Here is a 17,812-nt window from a genome sequence, read left to right as displayed (position 1 = left end):
CGCCGCACCCCCGCCGGCACGTGACCCGAAGAGTCCCGCACCACGTGACCGGAGCCGCCCAGCTCCAGATGGGGTGGGGGTGCGATGGGCGGGGCCTGCGGCTCACCCCCCTCCCCCGCATGAGGATGGCAGGGGGAGTCCGGGGCTCAGCCCCACAGAGGCGGCCGGGAGAGTCTGGGGTTTTCTCTCTGCGGGGGGCAGGGGGAGTCTGGGGCGAGTCTGGGGCTCACCCCCATAGAGGGGGCCAAGGAAATCTGGGGTTTTCTCTTGGGGGGGCCAGGGGAGAGTCTGGGGCTCACCCCCATAGAGGGGGCTGGGGAGAGTCTGGGGCTCACCCCCATAGAGGGGGCTGGGGAGAGTCTGGGGCTCACCCCCATAGAGGGGGCCAAGGGAATCTGGGGTTTTCTCTCGGGGGGCCAGGGGGCTCACCCCACAGGGGGGCAGGAGTGGAGGGGGCAGGAAGTGTGCAGAGGGTCCCCCCTACCCTGCAGTGCTGGCCCTGGGTGCCACAGCTGCCACACAGGCTGGGGTACCTCTCTGCTAGGGGATTGTGTAACACCCGTGCTCCCAGAGGCAGGAAAGGGACTGCAGCGTTGGCGCTATTCATCCCCAATCTCCAGGGAAATCCCAACAAGTGGGCAATCTCCCCAACCTTGCAAGGGGCAGACACCCTCGCCCCCCAGGGCCCAGCACCCTGCAGGCATAGCCCCTTGCCTGCAGAGCATTACAGGGGTGAGAACGGAGTGGCCCCACACTGCCAGGCCCATACCCTGTGTGCTTTACAAGGATCAGATCGAGAAGTGCACTGGGCTGCGGCATCGCCATGCTATGTACAAGCACAGATAGAGCCAATGACCCAGGAGCAACCAAGCGGATAATCATGTTCGCAGGGCCTACAATCGTTGAAGGAGGCTTTTTTGAAGATCAAAAAACACAAATCCATTGCATCAAAATTTCATCACAAGCCCTATTCTGACGTAACCACTATTCTTTGCACCGAGGCCAAGGGGGACTCAATAGGATGGAAAGAACCACCCCAGTTGCTTTATTGTAGAATAAATAATTATGCACCCCAGCAATCATCCCTCTGCCTTACAAAACATCCCTTTTTGTCCCGCTGAGATGAACTCAGAAAGGCAGTAACCTCCACCTTTGGCTGCAATACAGGAAAGTATCCCTTTGTACATTAGAAACAAAGGCAGAGCATGGCGCCCTGGGTTGCACCATCTCTCTACAGATTCTGCTGGAAATCGTGTAGGAGGGAGCAGGGATGGGGATTGTGTTGCAGGGAAGAGGCAGGAGTAGTTCTTTACTTAAAAAGGAGATGCAGGAATATTCACATTCCATACCAGAAGTTACCAGGAAAAAGTAGCACAATGGGGCAGCTTGACCCCCAAAGTCAAAGTCATATTTTCTTTGGGAGGGGGGAGAGAAGAGAAAACACACAGCAAAAGCCAATTAAAGGGATAGCACCAATCCAAATAATTCCTAGCCCTACAATAATATAAATATGTATTTTAATTTACTTTTCACCATTTAGGTTGAATTTTTACATTCATTCAAGGTGAGATGCTGAAAGTTGCTCAGTTTTACCATTGTAGCCTTTATTTTACAAATCCTCATTTGGGACTGCCTTGGACTAGAAATCCAGAGAGCTGGGTTTCTGCCACCGATTTTTCACAGGACCCAGAACAAGCCACTTCCCCTGCTGTACTTCAGTTTTCCTTTCTGTATGAGGAGGATAACAATACTAATTTTCCTTTATACGATCACCACAGCAGACTGTGCTCTCAGTGTTCAGGGGGCAGACATACTGCATAAGATACTTACTGTACAATGTCTGTGTCCTGTAAGAGACACCATTGAAACATACCCCTAACGCAGCTTATACAGTTCCTTGCAGGATTTCTTGCAACACACACCAAACATGGCCTGAACTGGCACACACACACATTCAGCTCTCCAAAAGACTGCCAGCGATGGAGACAGCAGGACACATTTCACCTTCAGTGGTGCATCTTCAGTCCTTTGATGAGTTTCACATACAAGCTTAATGTTCTTGGAAGGAGATGTGTGCATACACAATTCACTATAGGCCATTAGGGGAATCATAAGATGACAGAACCAGGCAGCATAGCTTGAATGCAGTTGAACCCTAATGTAGTGGGATAGACACAAGTCCATCTTCACCATTCAGACAGGAGTTCTCAGGTGAAACACACATGCCTTTAATTAATGAAAAACCACATTCATTTCATTCAGCCCAGCAACATGACAGCTCAGAAGAGAAGCAATGCCTCAGGGTACAGTTATTCATGAGGCTCATACTCCTCTCCTCCCTTTCCCCACATACAGTCTGGGAAATAACCTATGTTTTACCTGTCACCTACAAATCATCCTAGTGTGGAAATTTTACCCACCCTCCTGCCTGCTTGGAGCAAACAGAAGGCACAGCGTCCTACCTCATGTCTGTACCAAGATCCCTGGGGAAATGCCACTGATCATAGCACACTAAACGCTTCAACAACTATGTGGGCAAAAGCAATTACTAAGCTCTCGCATGAGCTCACAGGAAAAGGAAAAAAGATAAACACACCGTCACCTGTGGGTGAAAAACCTTTCGGTCCTCATCCACAAAGGAAATCTGCACAATGCCTTCAAAGGACAAGCCTTGGAATTTAAATAAATAACTTTCAGGCAGCAACATCAGATGCTGAGGGCTGATCTAATATCTCCCTTTCTTTTAAGGTTATTTTAAGATAACTCAGCATCAGCAAAGGCTTGAGGGGGAAAAAAAAAAATAGCTCTTGGACTAAAAGCATTCAAAAAATGACCAGCACTTCCAAGTTAAAAAGAAATAAAAGTTGTTTTCTTCAATCCAAGGTGCAGGCAATGGACACAATAATGGGTTTTGTTTTAGTTTAACTGGTCAGTGCAGATGGAAGGTGCTACATTGACAGCTCCTGAAACCTAAAGTCCGCTCTCCACATAACGGCACAGTTCAAGCAGTGGCAGGACAAGCTGCTCTGCTAGTGTGTGTCAACCCTGAGGCTGCACAGCGCTGGGCCTTTTTGCAGAGACCGCCCCCAGGACAGTCTATAAGAGAAGGATGTGTGTACCCCAGGACCGCAAAATATTTAACACAGCAACACAAGGTTCAAAGCAGGACAGAAAGAGAGGCTGCTCCCCCTTAAGAGATGACTGGCTCTGTAGTGTTTACAGACCTACTTTCTTTTGGAAAGATTAGAAGAAAAAGTTCCTCCTCTCAGAAAATTAAAGGCACAGTATACACAGCAACTCCCTAGAGTCTCAACTCTGTTATTTTCATGTTAAGCGTCAGTATCACTACTGATCTCTTTGTCCCTTAATCCAAACATGGCTGGGATGGCCCAGCATTGCCACATAGTGTTAAGTATTTCTCCTTTACCGTAACTCTAGATTTCCTGGAATTTCACACGCCTCCCCCCCACCTCCATGAAACAAAGTATTGTTCATGCACTTTAAAAACTCCTCAGTCTAGCTTTAAAATCAGCAAGCAAGAGGTTCTTGTTTTAGTTAAATCACATTCAAATAAGAGCAGACAGGAAATCAGACATTCCCTTTTTATTACTAGAAAAATTTAAAAGAAAGTAATAGGGCACATCTGAGCAATAAAAAAAGGGTTCCTCTGTTTAAATACCTCTCACACCCGTCTAGCAACAGAAACCGACTTATTTGGGTTAGAGACAGGCCCAATACAAAACCCCAAATTGAAGACACTCACAGTGTGGGGAAGTTTGGGCCCAGACCAATCTTTACTTCAGGCTAAATTCTGCCCTCAGAGTCATACATCCCATTCCTATTGATTCCAATGAATGTTGTGTACACAGCCTTCAGGGTAGACTCTGCCCTAAACGTTGATGGATATGTTTTAGATCTCAGCCAGAAAACACTTTGGGCCATGCTAGAAAGAACTCTAGGGTAACGCAGGCTTGTGGCTGTCTCGTTAGAGCAACCTTATAGCAGACTGCACAGCAGTTATACAAGCAGTTATGAAAATACTCTTATTTGGCAGCCTTCTACCAAAAGCCTTTGGGACTCAGATGTGAAGGTCACACCTCCACTGTCAAGCAGGTACAATATATGCTAATGGGTTCTGTCCAGCTGAGATGAAAGCTTCTGTGTTCCTGAACATAAAGTAATGAACGTTGTTTCCAGCTGCCACTGCATTATCATCATCTTCCCATCACAAAGCTGGGCTCTTCTACATCCTCCTCCTTCTCTTCCTCCTCCTTAGTATCCTCATCTTCTTCCTCACTGGTCTGTTGCTCTTGAGACTGGTCGGACTCTAAAAGGGTAAGGAGAACATGTTGATTACCTGTAACAAGGTGTGCATGCCAATGTATTAAACAGCAGGTTAACCTCAGAAATTAGAAGAGAAAAAGTTTGTTAGGTTACCCACCTTGTCCAATCCTAAAGGGTCATTGCAGGATTGCTCTCTACCGTGTATTTACCAACATTTGGTCCAGTTAAATTTTAAAGGCCCCATGGGACAGGCTTCCAAGTGAAATGATGGGTGCACCCGAAAAATCTCACTGTCAGGAATACTCCCTCACCCACCTGCAGCTACATCTTCTTAATTGTATCCCATTGCTCCTAGTTATTACTAGCACTCCTCGTACCACTAGATAATGCCCGTTCAAGATCACAGCTATTATAGCTATGCTGGGATCTGCAACAGATTGACAGGTTTGGCCTTGCTTAGGAGTATGTGGAGCTCTTTGGGGGTATGCATTGCAAACCAGGTTCATGAAAAAGCTTCCCAAGTTTCAATCTGTTGGAGAAGGACCAGACCTGGGACCATTTAGAACCCCAATGATGACCTTTGGTTGGATAAAATAGGGGGAGGGATAGCTCAGTGGTTTGAGCATTGGCCTGCTAAATCCTGGGTTGTGAATTCAATCCTTGGGGGCCATTTAAGGATCTGGGGCAAAAACTGGGGATTGGTCCTGCTTTGAGTAGGGGGTTGGACTAGATGACCTCCTGAGGTCCCTTTCAACCCTGATATTCTATGATTATGATTCTGACCCTTGATCCAAAAATCCCTCCTATCACCCCTCTCCAGCTCCTGCACCTGAATTGGTTTAGGACACAACAGTACTCATCCCAAGCGCCAACCCTTGCACACACCATTTATTTTTTAGTAGTTTGATACCACCAACTGGTGAAGCTGTGTAATGGCACTTGATATTAGGCACCATACTTTATTTAAAAAAAAACAAAGTGAAGGCGACAGTAGTTGGATTCACAGTCCTGGAGACTGAAGTCCTAGTTATTCAGAGAACAAGCTTCCCTACCCAATCCAACCAATAAGCTTCCACTTTGCTTTGGAAGGGCTCTCTCTAGAAGACAGAGGGGAGTGTGATCTTTGCTGAGGCTTCCAAGACGGCTGCCAGTTAGAGCCAACTGTGATGCTACTTCAGACAATGACCTAGATGTGAAAGACTCCTCATCACATCACCAGTCCCTGATGCAGCAAATTCCACCCTCACCAGTACATAATTTTAGTTAAATATGACACTAGTAAAAATAAAGACACTGAAATTTACATTCCCCTCGAGATCAAGCTCCACAACAAAGTAACGAACTGAGTTCAAAGGGACCAAATCCACCTGTACTGTCACTTCAGAGGAAGTACGCCAAGGATTGACCCTCTGATTTAATAGGTCACAGGCTGGCAAATGTCAGGTTCAAATAGATGTGTTCTTTAAAAGCAGAAATATTCACACATCTAGCAAACCTGTCAGCATAGCTACAGCCCTCAAAGACTTCCTGTGGAATCATAATTCAAAGCCACAAAGTTAAGTTATTTCTAAGAAAAGAAAGTTATAGTGCTCTCGCTAGAGCTACCTAGTCAGCCAGTGTTGGATTCTCAAATCAGTGATCTTGATCTTACTAAAATTTTCCAGATTTAAACAGAAGAGCTATAGAATTTTGGATGTTTCTTTCTATATGTGGAACACAGCTGGTACTGGAATAGACCACTCTTTCACATGCAGTACCTACCATAAGTCAGTTTCTGGCTGGCCACACAGTATGAAGTTTTTTCCTCAGTGTGGTTCTAATTTTTCTGTCCTGTCCTCAAATGCGCAAGACTATTTTTATGTAGGCTGATTCCTTTTAAAAAATGCCTTTTGTAAAATGCTCTAATTCTGCAAGTTCTCGGTTTGACTGAGCCAAAATATTTGCAACAGCATCACCTGAGGAAAACACCAACATTTGCTGCAGTTAAGGAGCAAATGGAACCAGTTTGTGGGTCTGCGATATTCTGAATGAAGGGTAACATTTTCAGAAGCACCTAAGGATATGTCCACATTGCAGCAGGGAGGCTGCTTCCCAGCCCGGACAGACAGACGCGCTAGTTCTGCTCAAGCTAGCACACTAAAAATAGCGGTGTGGACGTTGCAGCGTGGGCCGCGTACACGCCCGCTCAGCCCTCTTGGTCTGTATTCTGGTGGGGGAGTCTGTGCCACTCTGTCCACATAGCTACTCCACTAGCCTGAGCAGAGCTAGCGCGTCTGTCTCCCCCAGCTGCTGCGTGGACATATCCCACGTGATTTACAGCTTAGTTCCCATCCTAAGTGAATTTCAATGGGGATTTTGAAAATTATACTGAAATTTCAAGTTTAACAGCTTAGCTTGTCCTCCATCACACAGGCACAAACTGCAGGCTCAGCAGTGGAAAAAAATAAATAAATAAATAAAAAAGTCAGCTATTGCCCTTGTATTGGAGAGCAGAACTGAGCCCCGAAAAAGGGGAAAAACTCGATTCCACTGACCTTCTTGCTGCTTCTTTTGCTCAAGTTTACTTTTCTTAGCCAGCAGTTTCTTCTCTTTTAACTTCTGGCTGTAAAACAAGAAAACACACTTGAGTGTGCAAATTCCAGCATTTCGATCTTGTGGCACATTTTAATGTGTTAGACGATTTGCTGCTGTCAGGTTTGAAACTTGGCCTTTAAAAAGCCAAGTTCAGGTCAAATCTGGCCTCAAATTTCCGCTTAGTGAGAGTGAAGTTTGACAAAACAAGACCAACAGAAATGTTCCCAAGTGGTTTTTATTCCAACTTAAAACTTTGTGTTTTAGCCATTTCCCTGCGGGACTTGCAACCCACATGCTAGTACAGGAGAACCTGAAAATGGAACAGACAGGAAACAAAAATGAACGTGACTCATCTATTTTCATTATCCAAGATAAAAAGCCCAAAAAGCGAACAGAATGGCAAAGTCAGTTTGTTAAAAGCTGAACATTAAAAAAAAAAGGAAGGTGTTAACAACAAATTTTTATATACAAGTTTTTAACTTGAAATCATCTCTCTAACTACACTGACCTATTACAAACTCATCTCCCCAGCAGCGTGCTTCAGCTCTACCCTAAAGGCAGCACCTCTAGGCGTAGGAGGGAATTTCAGTCTCCAGAGCTCATTCTCTCCTTGGCCCTTATGTCAAGAATGCTAACAAGGGACCAGTAAGAGTCAAGGGTGACAAGGCTGTTTGTGATGTGAATACTTGTGCACAGATACGTTAACTGAGACCAGCAACTAATTTCACAGGCCTTTCAACAGCTGGTAGCACCTTTCAGGCACTAGAAACCTGAACACTGGCCTCCAGTGGTAGTGAATAGAAGCTGCAGGGGCTCAACACCTCTGAAAATTCAGTCCTCTAGGTTGCCAGGATGTTTTAAAAAGACACTGTACTAAACACAAATTGCAGACTTCACATGCCTCCATCATTCCGATACAATTCCTGGAGCACGCTTGTTAACAGGAATGTGTGTGTGTCAATCTCATACATGCTGATGGATGGCAGTCAGTTATAATGTGGTTTTAAATATTTCACATAAAGAAAAGGAGTACTTGTGGCACCTTAGAGACTAACCAATTTATTCGAGCATAAGCTTTCGTGAGCTACAGCTCACTTCATCGGATGCATACTGTGGAAAATACAGAAGATGTTTTTATACACACAGACCATGAAAAAAAATGGGTGTTTATCACTAGAAAAGGTTTTCTCTCCCTCCACCCCACTCTCCTGCTGGTAATAGCTTATCTAGTACTCCTTTTCTTTTTGCGAATACAGACTAACACGGCTGTTACTCTGAAACCATATATTTGGTATATTTTCAGAGCTAAATTCACTACTGGTATAAGAGAGCACACACAGTACTGTTGACTTAAATAGTCAACTAACGTAGTAAATCTGATCTGCAGTCTTTTTGAGCATCCACATGAAACAAGGAGCTGGATAAATCATGTTGATTTATACGGAACGCTGATCTACAAAGTTGTCGGCTTTTTCCCTGCAGGCTCATACCCCTGCAAATACTCAAGATGCACAGTTGTTTTCTGAACTTAAAGTTCTTGGCGCCAAGTGCTACAGACACTCACTTAAGAAACTTTTAATGGCCACACTTTTGAAACTGATCTCTGTAGCCAGACATCTGAGCTGAAAGATCTGGACAGCGGAAGACAGCATTTAGCCAAAGTACGTAGCTACAGGCAGGACATAAAGCATTTAGAGTTTCTATGTTCTGTCTCCTGGGAACAATTTGCTCTCACCGCTTCCTTCTGCGTTTCGCTGTCTGCTCCTCTGCAATCATCTTATTCTTCTCCAGTTTCTTCTGGTATTCCTCATCCAGTTTTTGCTGCAATTGACCAGATGACATTTTGGTTACAATCTAAACAAAATGTGATTATATAAATTATACCTCAATGTAGGGAGAAGTCTCTTAGCAGACACACTGGGAAGATTTGCCAGCAGGTTTGGTGTGGGTGCCTTTTTATATTTAAAAATGTGTATCGATAAGAAAATTTAACAGCCAAATTCCAAGATCCTTAACTGAGAGGGGAGGGGGGAAAGGGAGGGGGTGGGGACCTAATCAACATCAATTGCAGCAAGAACCTGAGGATTCAGTCCTAGAAAATTATATAGCAAAAATGAGGGAACAACATGGAAGACATCAGCAGCAACATACGAATCAACTGACTTTGAAAGATGTGCTGAGAGGGGGAATCAACTGAAGGACAAAGATCCATGGGACAGCAGTGCTAATGTATCCGTGGTCCAGGCCTTAAGAGCAAGTCCAGGAGTGTGCAGTTTTTGATTCCTGACTTTATAGAAGTACTTGTTTTGATGCTGTCCTTGTAAGTCGAGGGCTGCTAACCAAGGAAGCATAACCAGTGCTGCTCGTGTTGTTGGCTGAGAAGAATCTACTCATGTTTCTATTGATTTTTAAAGCATTTTAAAGTCATAATTGGGAAGGGGGCATAAGCACTCTGGCTTAGTCCACCTCCAGCAGGGTCCCCCACTACAGAGAGAGGATGGCATGGTCTGATGCAAAGAGCCAGATGTGTTATTGCTGGTTTTCCACACATATTCCATATTAGGAAAAACAGCCACCTTGAAGTTCATCTGATTTCACACTCTTAGAAAAAGAGTGCAATGAACACTGAGTAATCGGACAACTGACTGCAATAAGGGGCCCGCTTACCTTCTCAGCCATGGCATCCATGAAATCCTGTCTCTGGTACTCTCGCCGACGAAGATGTCGGTACACATGGAATTCCCCACTGCCGGCTCCGGCGCTAGAACCTGCCAATGGCACAAGGATCATTAGATAGTCTGCTACTCTTAGTACTGTATGTGACGTTTCACTCCATATTCTTTATGAAAATATGCTTATGATATGAATGACATAACTGAGATGTACTTTATGCAAGATGGCTCATGTAATATATCATTGGAAAGGTTATAATTTACTGAATGTGATTATCCAATTTGTATGCCTATGTCATTTCTGTATCTGAAGTTAGGAATATTGATTACGTATCTGTATTTCAACTATGCTACTTTGGGCGATGCCCACTGCTAACACTTCAGGTACAACAAATTTGAAAAGCTAGATGGGGCTGATGACCCATCAGCAAGGACAATGGACGGTGAAAAGGCTTGGCCTTCCTGCGGACATACTGTGACACTACAGAGTCAGGTGGTCTTGTCACCGGATACTAAACATTACCTGGGATTTCTTGTAACTTCCCACTGGAAAGGGGGGGGGGGGTCAAGTTTGGGTAACAAAGGACTCCCACCTTATGTAAATCCTATTTAAGGGTGGGGAGGAAGGCAAATGTGGCTCCTCCTCTCCATGGCCTGTCTGCCCAAGACGACAGACTGCTAAAGCCACCTGAAGGGAAGGCTGGTGGGGGGGAGCAGACAGACAGGAGTCCAGTCTGAAAAGGACTATAACTGGAACTCTGAATCACAGTAACTTTGCAACCTCCCTAAAATAACATTTAGGGTGAGAATTTATATTTTGTAACCTGTTTCTTAAGTATATTGAGCTTAGCTTGCGTACTTTGGTTTATTTGCTCAGTAATCTGCTTTGTTCTCTCTCTTATATTCACTTAAAATTCACCTTTTGTAGTTAATACACTTATTTCTTGTTTATAATATAACCCAGTTTAGGTAATTTCTAACCAGGGGTGGGGAGGAAGAAGTTGGGCATATTTCCCTCCAGATTGAGGGCAGGGGTGAACTTCATAAAACCTTTGGGTTTGTGCCCCTTAAAGGGAGCGGGCACCAGAGTGTTGGGGCAAGCCCCTAAGGCTGACTCTTTCCAGAGCGGATCTCTATCTCTCTGTGCAGCCGGGTGCGGCCCTACCTGTGTGCTTGGCTGGAAGAGGCTTGTGAGCCTAGCCCAGCAAGGCAGGGTAAAGGGGACCCAGGCTGGCAGAATAGGCTGACTCAGTGGCACTCCAGCACATCAGGTGACACCCCAAAGGGCCCAAACCTGTCACACTGTATACATAGCACCTCCTAAGGGAAGGTCAGAGTAAGATTCACCTAAATTCTGCCCCTTTAAGCACTGACATCTGCAGAGGAGATCAAAGGGAATGGCCCAGGGTGCAGCAGCAGAGTCTGGTGAGCTCTGAAAGGATTCAGCAGCCCTGGGGCTTGTGTTTGGAGACTGAGTTTAACAAAACTCCAGTTGTAAAAATGTCCCTGGTCTAAGACGCTCCCAGATGGATGCCTATGGGATACAACTGACTGAGGGATTGTAGGACGTAAAGACCATCACAAGTTGGTAACAGCATATCTTTATCATCGATTTTTATCCAGCCGATGTCAACAGGGTTTGAAAGCCAGAGTGAGCTATGAGACACCCAGAGGCTCAGTCCAGTTTCTGTTGGTCAGCAGCCCACATCACAAAACCATCACCTCCGTTAATTCATTCACTAGACCTCTTGCCATCAGTCTCAGCCGAATGGCCCATGGAGACTCACTCATCTCCCACCCTGTTTCAAGTAATGGTAGGTTGACTGGGCATCTTGTCCTGCTATGCACACACAGGCCAGTCCCTTCCCCTGCCCCGCCACCCTCCTTTTCCAAATACATCGCTAGGTCTTATACAAAGTCAGGAAGGTAGAGCAAATACGGTGGTAATGAAGCCTTTGTAGTCTACTCACCACACATCCTTTTACGGCAATAATGGTATTATAGTTATAATTGGCTCCCCCCTGCATTTTCTTTTAAAGTGATCCTTGGAGTTCCCTCTTTCTGGCATCAACCTGCTCCCGGACTCTCACTGCAGGGTCTGTCCCTTCCCTTTGATTGCTAAACCACCTCTTTAAGGCCTCAATTCAGCAAAGTACTTAACAGAGACACGGTCCCAAAACAGGTCTGAATTAGCATCTCCGAAGCACTTTGAGATCCTAGAGGAGGACAGAGTTACTACTTACTATCAATACAGCAGCACCTTGCCTCTACCCACACAGTCAGAAGTGCACCCTCCTTTCTGGGGAGACTTAGGTGCTGTTCACATTTCACTCTGAAAATAAACAGCCACAACATAGACTAATAAAAAGAACTTGGAAAAATGTGACCAAAAGCATGTCCCTGGATGCTTTTCTTAACAAAGGTAGACAGCAGAAGAGCTCTCTCCCCGGTCTTCATTACACATTCATCTAGATTTAGGCCATTCGATCAAAAAACTGAAGAATAGTGCCCTTACCCATAACATCTCTCACAAATTCCGGGGGAGGGCGTGGTGCCCATTCATTTAGTTTTTCAGGAATTGGAACAGTCTTATCCTACAATAAGAAACAAGCCAACCATCAATATCTCCTCTGGGCAGAGAGTGAAGGTTTAATGCATTAACGAAAGTTGATACACGCCCAATGGTGGAATCTCTCCAAGTCAGCACAGACCTTAGTGGAAGTAGAACTGTGCTAGCTCTTCTCCCCCAGCAGAAGAATTGGGGATCAGTGGCCCCAGGGGACAGGAGTCAGGGTATACCCCCAGAATGGGAACTGGAGGTCAGTGCCAGCCACCCCCCCCCCCCACACAAACATACTGAATTTGGGATTTCCTCTCAACACACACAATGGAGGGTTACGGTGTCTACCCAAGACAGGGCATGGGGGAAACCAGTCCCCCCCGGGCGGGGGAGGGGGGGAGAATCAGGATGCTCCAATCACAGAGGTATGGGGGAATCAGTCTGCCGGGGAGTAGGGACTGAGGCGCCCCCAGCTAAGGGGTATAGGGGATCAGTCCAGGGGGCGTAGGGGGTTGATCCAGGCCTCCAGCACAAGGAGAGAGGTCGTTCCTGCTGGGGACCCAGTCCCAGGGAGTCGGTTTGGGCCCCCATCACAGGGAGCAACTTCAGTTTGGGGAAAAAGGGTTGGGGTGGCCCTGGGCAGCAAGGGGGAATTAGTTCCCAGAGGCGGGATCAGGGTGCCCCAGGACAGAGATGGTGGGGGCAGTACCAGGTGGAACCAGTCCTGTGGGAGAGGGGTGCGGTCCAAGCCACCCAGCAGAGGGAGGGGGGTCAGGGAAGGGAGTTTGGTTCAGGAGAAGAGGACTGGGGTACCCCTGGGCGGGGGGTAAGGGAGGAAAGAATCAGTCTGGGCTCGGTGCAGTGGGTCAGTCCGGGGGCCGGGTCAGTGGGTTCAGTCTGGGGTCGGGCCAGAAGACTCGGTCGCGGCGGGTCAGCTGGGGGGGCTGGTCAGGTCAGGGGCTGGGATGGGGATCAGTCCGGGGGGCCGGGAGGGGGGCGGGTCAGTTCGGGGTCAGGCGGGGGCCGGGCCGGGCCGGGTCAGTGCGGGGCGGGTCAGTCTGGGAGGCTGAGGCCGAGGCCAGGCCAGGCCGGGCCGGGCCGGGCCGGGGGGGGCGGGTCAGTGCGAGGCGGCTCAGTCCGAGGGGCCGGGGTGGGTCAGTGGGGGCCGGCTCAGTCTGGAGGGCCGGGAGGGAGGGTCAGGCCGGGGCGGGTCAGTGGGGGGCGGCTTAGGCCGGGGTCCGGGCCGGGGCCGGGAGGGAGGCTCAGGCCAGGGGCGGGTCAGTGGGGGCCGGCTCAGGCCGGGGGGCGAGGTCAGGCCGGGGCAGGGTAAGGAAGGGAGGGTCGGGCCGGGGCAGGGGGTCGGGGGGCGAGGTCAGGCCGGGGAAGGGATGGAGGGAGGGTCGGGCCGGGGCGGGGGGCCGGGAGGCGAGGTCAGGCCAAGGCCAGGGCCAGGGCCAGGGCCAGGGCCGGGGCCGGGTGAGGGAGGGAGGGAGGGGGTCGGGCCGGGGGGCGAGGTCAGGCCGGGGCCGGGTAAGGGAGGGGGGGCCGGGCCGGGGGGGCGAGGTCAGGCCGGGACGGGACGGGGGGCCGGGTAAGGGAGGGGGGGTCGGGCCGGGACGGGGAGCCGGGGGCTCGGCGCGGCTCACCGGGTTCTTCATGAGCCGCTCCAGCCGCAGCCGCTGCTCCTCGGCCGCGCTGCGGGGGATGACCAGCGGCTGCGGCTCCTTGCGGGGCCGGGGCGGCCGCGGGGCCGAGGGCGCCGCCATCTCCGGCCTCTGCCGGCAGCGCTGGGCCCGCCCGGCCCCTGCTGATGACGTCCCGGCGGCGACGGGCCGCGGCTCATGAGCCGAGCCGAGCCGAGCCGAGCCCCGGGCGAGCTTGGCGACTCTCCGCGGCACCTCGCCGCTCAGAGCCGGGCGCCGGCCCGTGCTCTCGTAGGGGCGCCTGGGGGCTCCGGCTCGGCCCCGGGGCCGCAGTGTTTACACCCCGGCGCTGTAGCGTGGACAGTGTAGACACAGCCCCTGGGCGGCACCCAGGCAGCTGGTACCAGAGCTGATCCAGTCCCATAGACCCAGCACCGGCAGGGTTAGAGCAGGGCCGCTCATGCCACTCACAGCCCTTTAAGCCATGCCTGGACGCTCAACTGTTCAGCTGGCTCAGAGCCAGTCTAGCCCCGCTGGTCTAAACAACACAGTTGTTTAAATGCTGGGGCCCTGTCTACAGCATCGTTCTCACCCTTGCTTCCCCAATACAACCTCACCTATGTTGGCAAGGGCAGCAACTGGCAGTAGACACAGCTGAAGAAAGTAAAGAAATACACACAGCATGTAAAGTACATGACGATCTACAGCTGCATTATTATTAGTGCTCTAGGGTGTTTTTTCTTTTTGCGGAGGTTTTGCAAAGCGCTGGAGTTTTAATAATGATGATCATCAGTCATATAGCACCCTTCACGTCCAAAGCACCTTCCAGATATTATCTCGCTAACCCTCTACAGGGTAAGTAGGATTACCCCCATTGCTCAGCTCTAAGGCACAGAACGTTTACGTGACTTGCCCAAACCTACAACAGGATATGGGGCAGAGCTGGGATTACAACTCAGTTGTTCTTAAGCCCCAGTCCTGTGTTCTAGCCACTAGATCAACCTTCTCACTCTCTTGCTTTCAAAGTTGAGTTTGGTTGGTTGGTTTTTATTGTAGCCCAAACAGAGCAACCTTCTACTCTCCTCAAGCAGCAATGCTGACCTGAGTTTTGTCCCCAGAGCTCTGCAAGACATGCCAGAGACAAGTGGCCTCCGTTTGCAAAGTAGGTCACATTCTGGCTGTGTTTTGTGGCTGCTTGCGGTTGTGCACATCCGCTTTGCAGAGGCTCCGGGCTGCAATTCAGTGCGTTTTGCACCAGCATACCTGCCCGTGCCAAATTTCTACCTCGGTGACAATGGAAGCGAGACCATACTTCCTAGCACCTCCCTGTATTGCTGCTTGCACCATCTGTTCGTGTCACTTCAGTAATTAACTAGCGCTCTATGTGACACCTCACAAGCTTTTGTGCACAAACAGAGATAGATGACGGTGGCTAGAGGGAAGCTGCTTCCAAGAACATAGGCAATCTGTATGGGAAAGAAGGCATTGAGGTAGCTCACTGCATCTGAGCCTGTACCATGCACATCCCCTTTCACAGCCTTTGAAGGCACAAGGCTTGTACCAACAGGGAGATTGTAAACCTGAGCAACATTTAGCCACTGCAACAGCTGGAAGTCAAGAACTGGGAGTCAGTGCAGAGCCCGGCTGGGACACAAGCTTCGTATGCAAGCCAAATTCCTTGTCAGTCTGCTGTGTGCTACAGAAATGGCATGACATTCACTCAGGCTGGGTGCATGCCAAAATTAGCTACTAGAGGTCAGGTGCAGTGGAAGAGGGGAACATGCCTTTTTGTATTTTACACCAAGATTGGCAGAAGCTGCAGAATCTGGATCCAGATCTCAGATGGCCTAAAGGTGCAAGGGATGTGCAGGGGGAGAGCTTTGGGTCAGCTCTATAAATTTAAGGACCGTTTACAAAATCTGGATCTACTGTTGAACCCCTCCAAAACAGACAGAGGATGTGGAGCTGGCTTTCTGGTTCAGCCCCCTCTATGTTTACATAAGGCACCTTTTTAGCTCCTCTGAGGCTGATCTAGAAATCACACTGGTTTATGAGTTGTGTTGGTCTTACAAAACTGATTTTAAAAAGAACGGTGTGAATTTAGTGCGGGCAGAGTTCCTAAATGGCTGACCACACCAGAGCTTAAAGTCTTGACAGCTACAGTCCAGGCAGGAGCAAGTTAACCTGCCCCCAGCTGACTGCCCAGCATGCTGCTGAGGCAGTCCTGTCTCCATGGCTCGGTCAGCCCTTGGGCCTTCAGATAAGACTGCCAGAAAATGGGCCAGTTAGTGCCAGTTGGGATGGTGGCTCCCGTGATGTGGACACCTGTCCACTGAACGGAAACCAGCTCATTTCCTACAAGCCATGGAATAGCCCATGGTCCATTTTCAGTCACAAGCAGCCTGGAGATGAAAGTGCTATATACAGTATCATTACTAATCCACTGACACCCAGCCAGTCCCTCTGCATCGCTTGATAGGTGGATGCTCACCGGCCAGTCCGATTGCCCTACGATGCCCTGTTTCTTCATCACTGCAGCTGCCACCTCTACAAAGCTGTAAGTCCAAGATAAACATTTCAATATTGGGAACTACTGCCTGGCTGTCAGCTCATGGTTCCGGGGGCGCTATCCCCTAATGAAGGAAGGTGGAATGTCAACTGGGAGTGTAGAAATAGCTACAAACATGGACCTGGCTAGCTTGTTTGTGTAGATAGTCCAAACTGTGGTTTCCACCTGTAACAACGTACGACCACAAAAAAAAATCACAGCCACTTTGCTGGTCATCTAAAGGAGCCCATATATGCAGTACGTGGAAAGAGCAGTGAGCACGGTGTGCCCTCAAACCATACGTCCCTAGGAAATTGCCCTAGAGCCAACAGTGCAGTTGGTCCTTGCTTGTTATTTTTAAGATACTCGTTGGAGGCAAGACCATTGTCAGGGTTGTGCAAAAATAGCAAATATTCCTTTGTGAAATTTAAAAAAACCCCACATAATGACTCACAGCTTTGTGGTGGGGCCTTGATCAGTTCCAGAATTGTGCTGACTGCAGCCTGACAGGTTTTACATCAGAACAGGAAAACATTTGCATGTTTTAACAGGGAAAAAAACCCCACAACCCTGCTCTTGGTCTAAACAAAATGTTTGCATTTGGGAGGCACTTTCTTGAAAATGGGAGCATTCTTGAAAGAAACTGAGTTTGTTATCGCTCTGACATGCTCCTGCATTTGGATGGGGAGGTGGGGCAGAAATGTCCATTTTTGATATTTGAGCTTTGCAATATCTAAGTGAATGAAATGTGAAAACCTTTGATTTTGAGGGTTCTCAGGTTAATTGTAAATCAGTCTCTGCCCTAATAATCACACACACTACAGCACTTCCGATTCCATCCAGCCGAGGGCAGTGGGGCTCATACAAATAAACCAGTACGCTACGCTATCGCTGGCTTGTCTCTTACATTGTTTCTACTCCCAGATCTCTCTGTTCCTTACAAATGGACAGAGGTGTCCTTCTCTCAGCTTCCCAGGAATCCTGTAAGAGGACAGAACATTATTTTCCAGCACAACCGACAATTCATTCATTCCTGCTGCAGGAGGTTGCAGTTCACCAACACACCAGGGCATGAATAACTTACTAATATGCAAGAGCACACAATGTAATGGTCCCTGGTGCTTGCCTTAGGGATCCAGCAGTATGAGCTTCCTAGCGCCAAGGATTCCATCCTGCTTTTCCTGAGAGTGTTATTGCTTTGCCAGCTGTCTGGGCCTTGACTGAGGAGCTACCCAGAACTGGCCACGGTCCTGTCTGTACTGCAAATGTGGGGTTTTTAATCAACCCAATCACCTGACCTGTTCACAAGAAACAGGGCTGAGCAGCTTTCTTCTGAGACGTACCCAGGTGTCAGCCGGGCTTGGGCCGCTGCCCTCATCGCGCTGCCTAACTGTGCTTGTGCCAGGGCATTCTGGGAAAATCCAGACAGTGCCTCAGCAGCGGGGAGAACGTCGGCGCCAGAGGGGATAGCTGCCAGTAGCACCTAGGGCAGAGCGTTCAGAGATCCTATGGCCGAAAGAGCGGGAGGACC

General features: G+C 48.8%; 1 protein-coding gene across 1 annotated transcript; it reads right to left on the bottom strand.

The window, feature by feature from the left end:
* Positions 1–3,654: 3,654 nt before the first annotated feature.
* PRKRIP1 (PRKR interacting protein 1) lies at positions 3,655–13,873 on the bottom strand. Its single transcript, XM_074974293.1, has 6 exons — positions 13,737–13,873; positions 12,046–12,124; positions 9,526–9,626; positions 8,594–8,679; positions 6,819–6,886; positions 3,655–4,327 (listed from the first exon to the last, which is right to left on the bottom strand). The coding sequence occupies exons 1-6, from the start codon at positions 13,854–13,856 to the stop codon at positions 4,215–4,217; spliced, it is 567 nt and encodes a 188-aa protein (XP_074830394.1). The 5' UTR covers positions 13,857–13,873; the 3' UTR covers positions 3,655–4,214.
* Between the last annotated feature and the right edge of the window lie 3,939 nt (positions 13,874–17,812).

The sequence above is a fragment of the Natator depressus genome, chromosome 17, assembly GCF_965152275.1.
Source record: "Natator depressus isolate rNatDep1 chromosome 17, rNatDep2.hap1, whole genome shotgun sequence".
Lineage (NCBI taxonomy): Eukaryota > Metazoa > Chordata > Testudines > Cheloniidae > Natator > Natator depressus.
The sequence above is the reverse complement of the archived record's forward strand: the minus strand, read 5'-3'. Positions and strand labels throughout refer to the sequence as shown.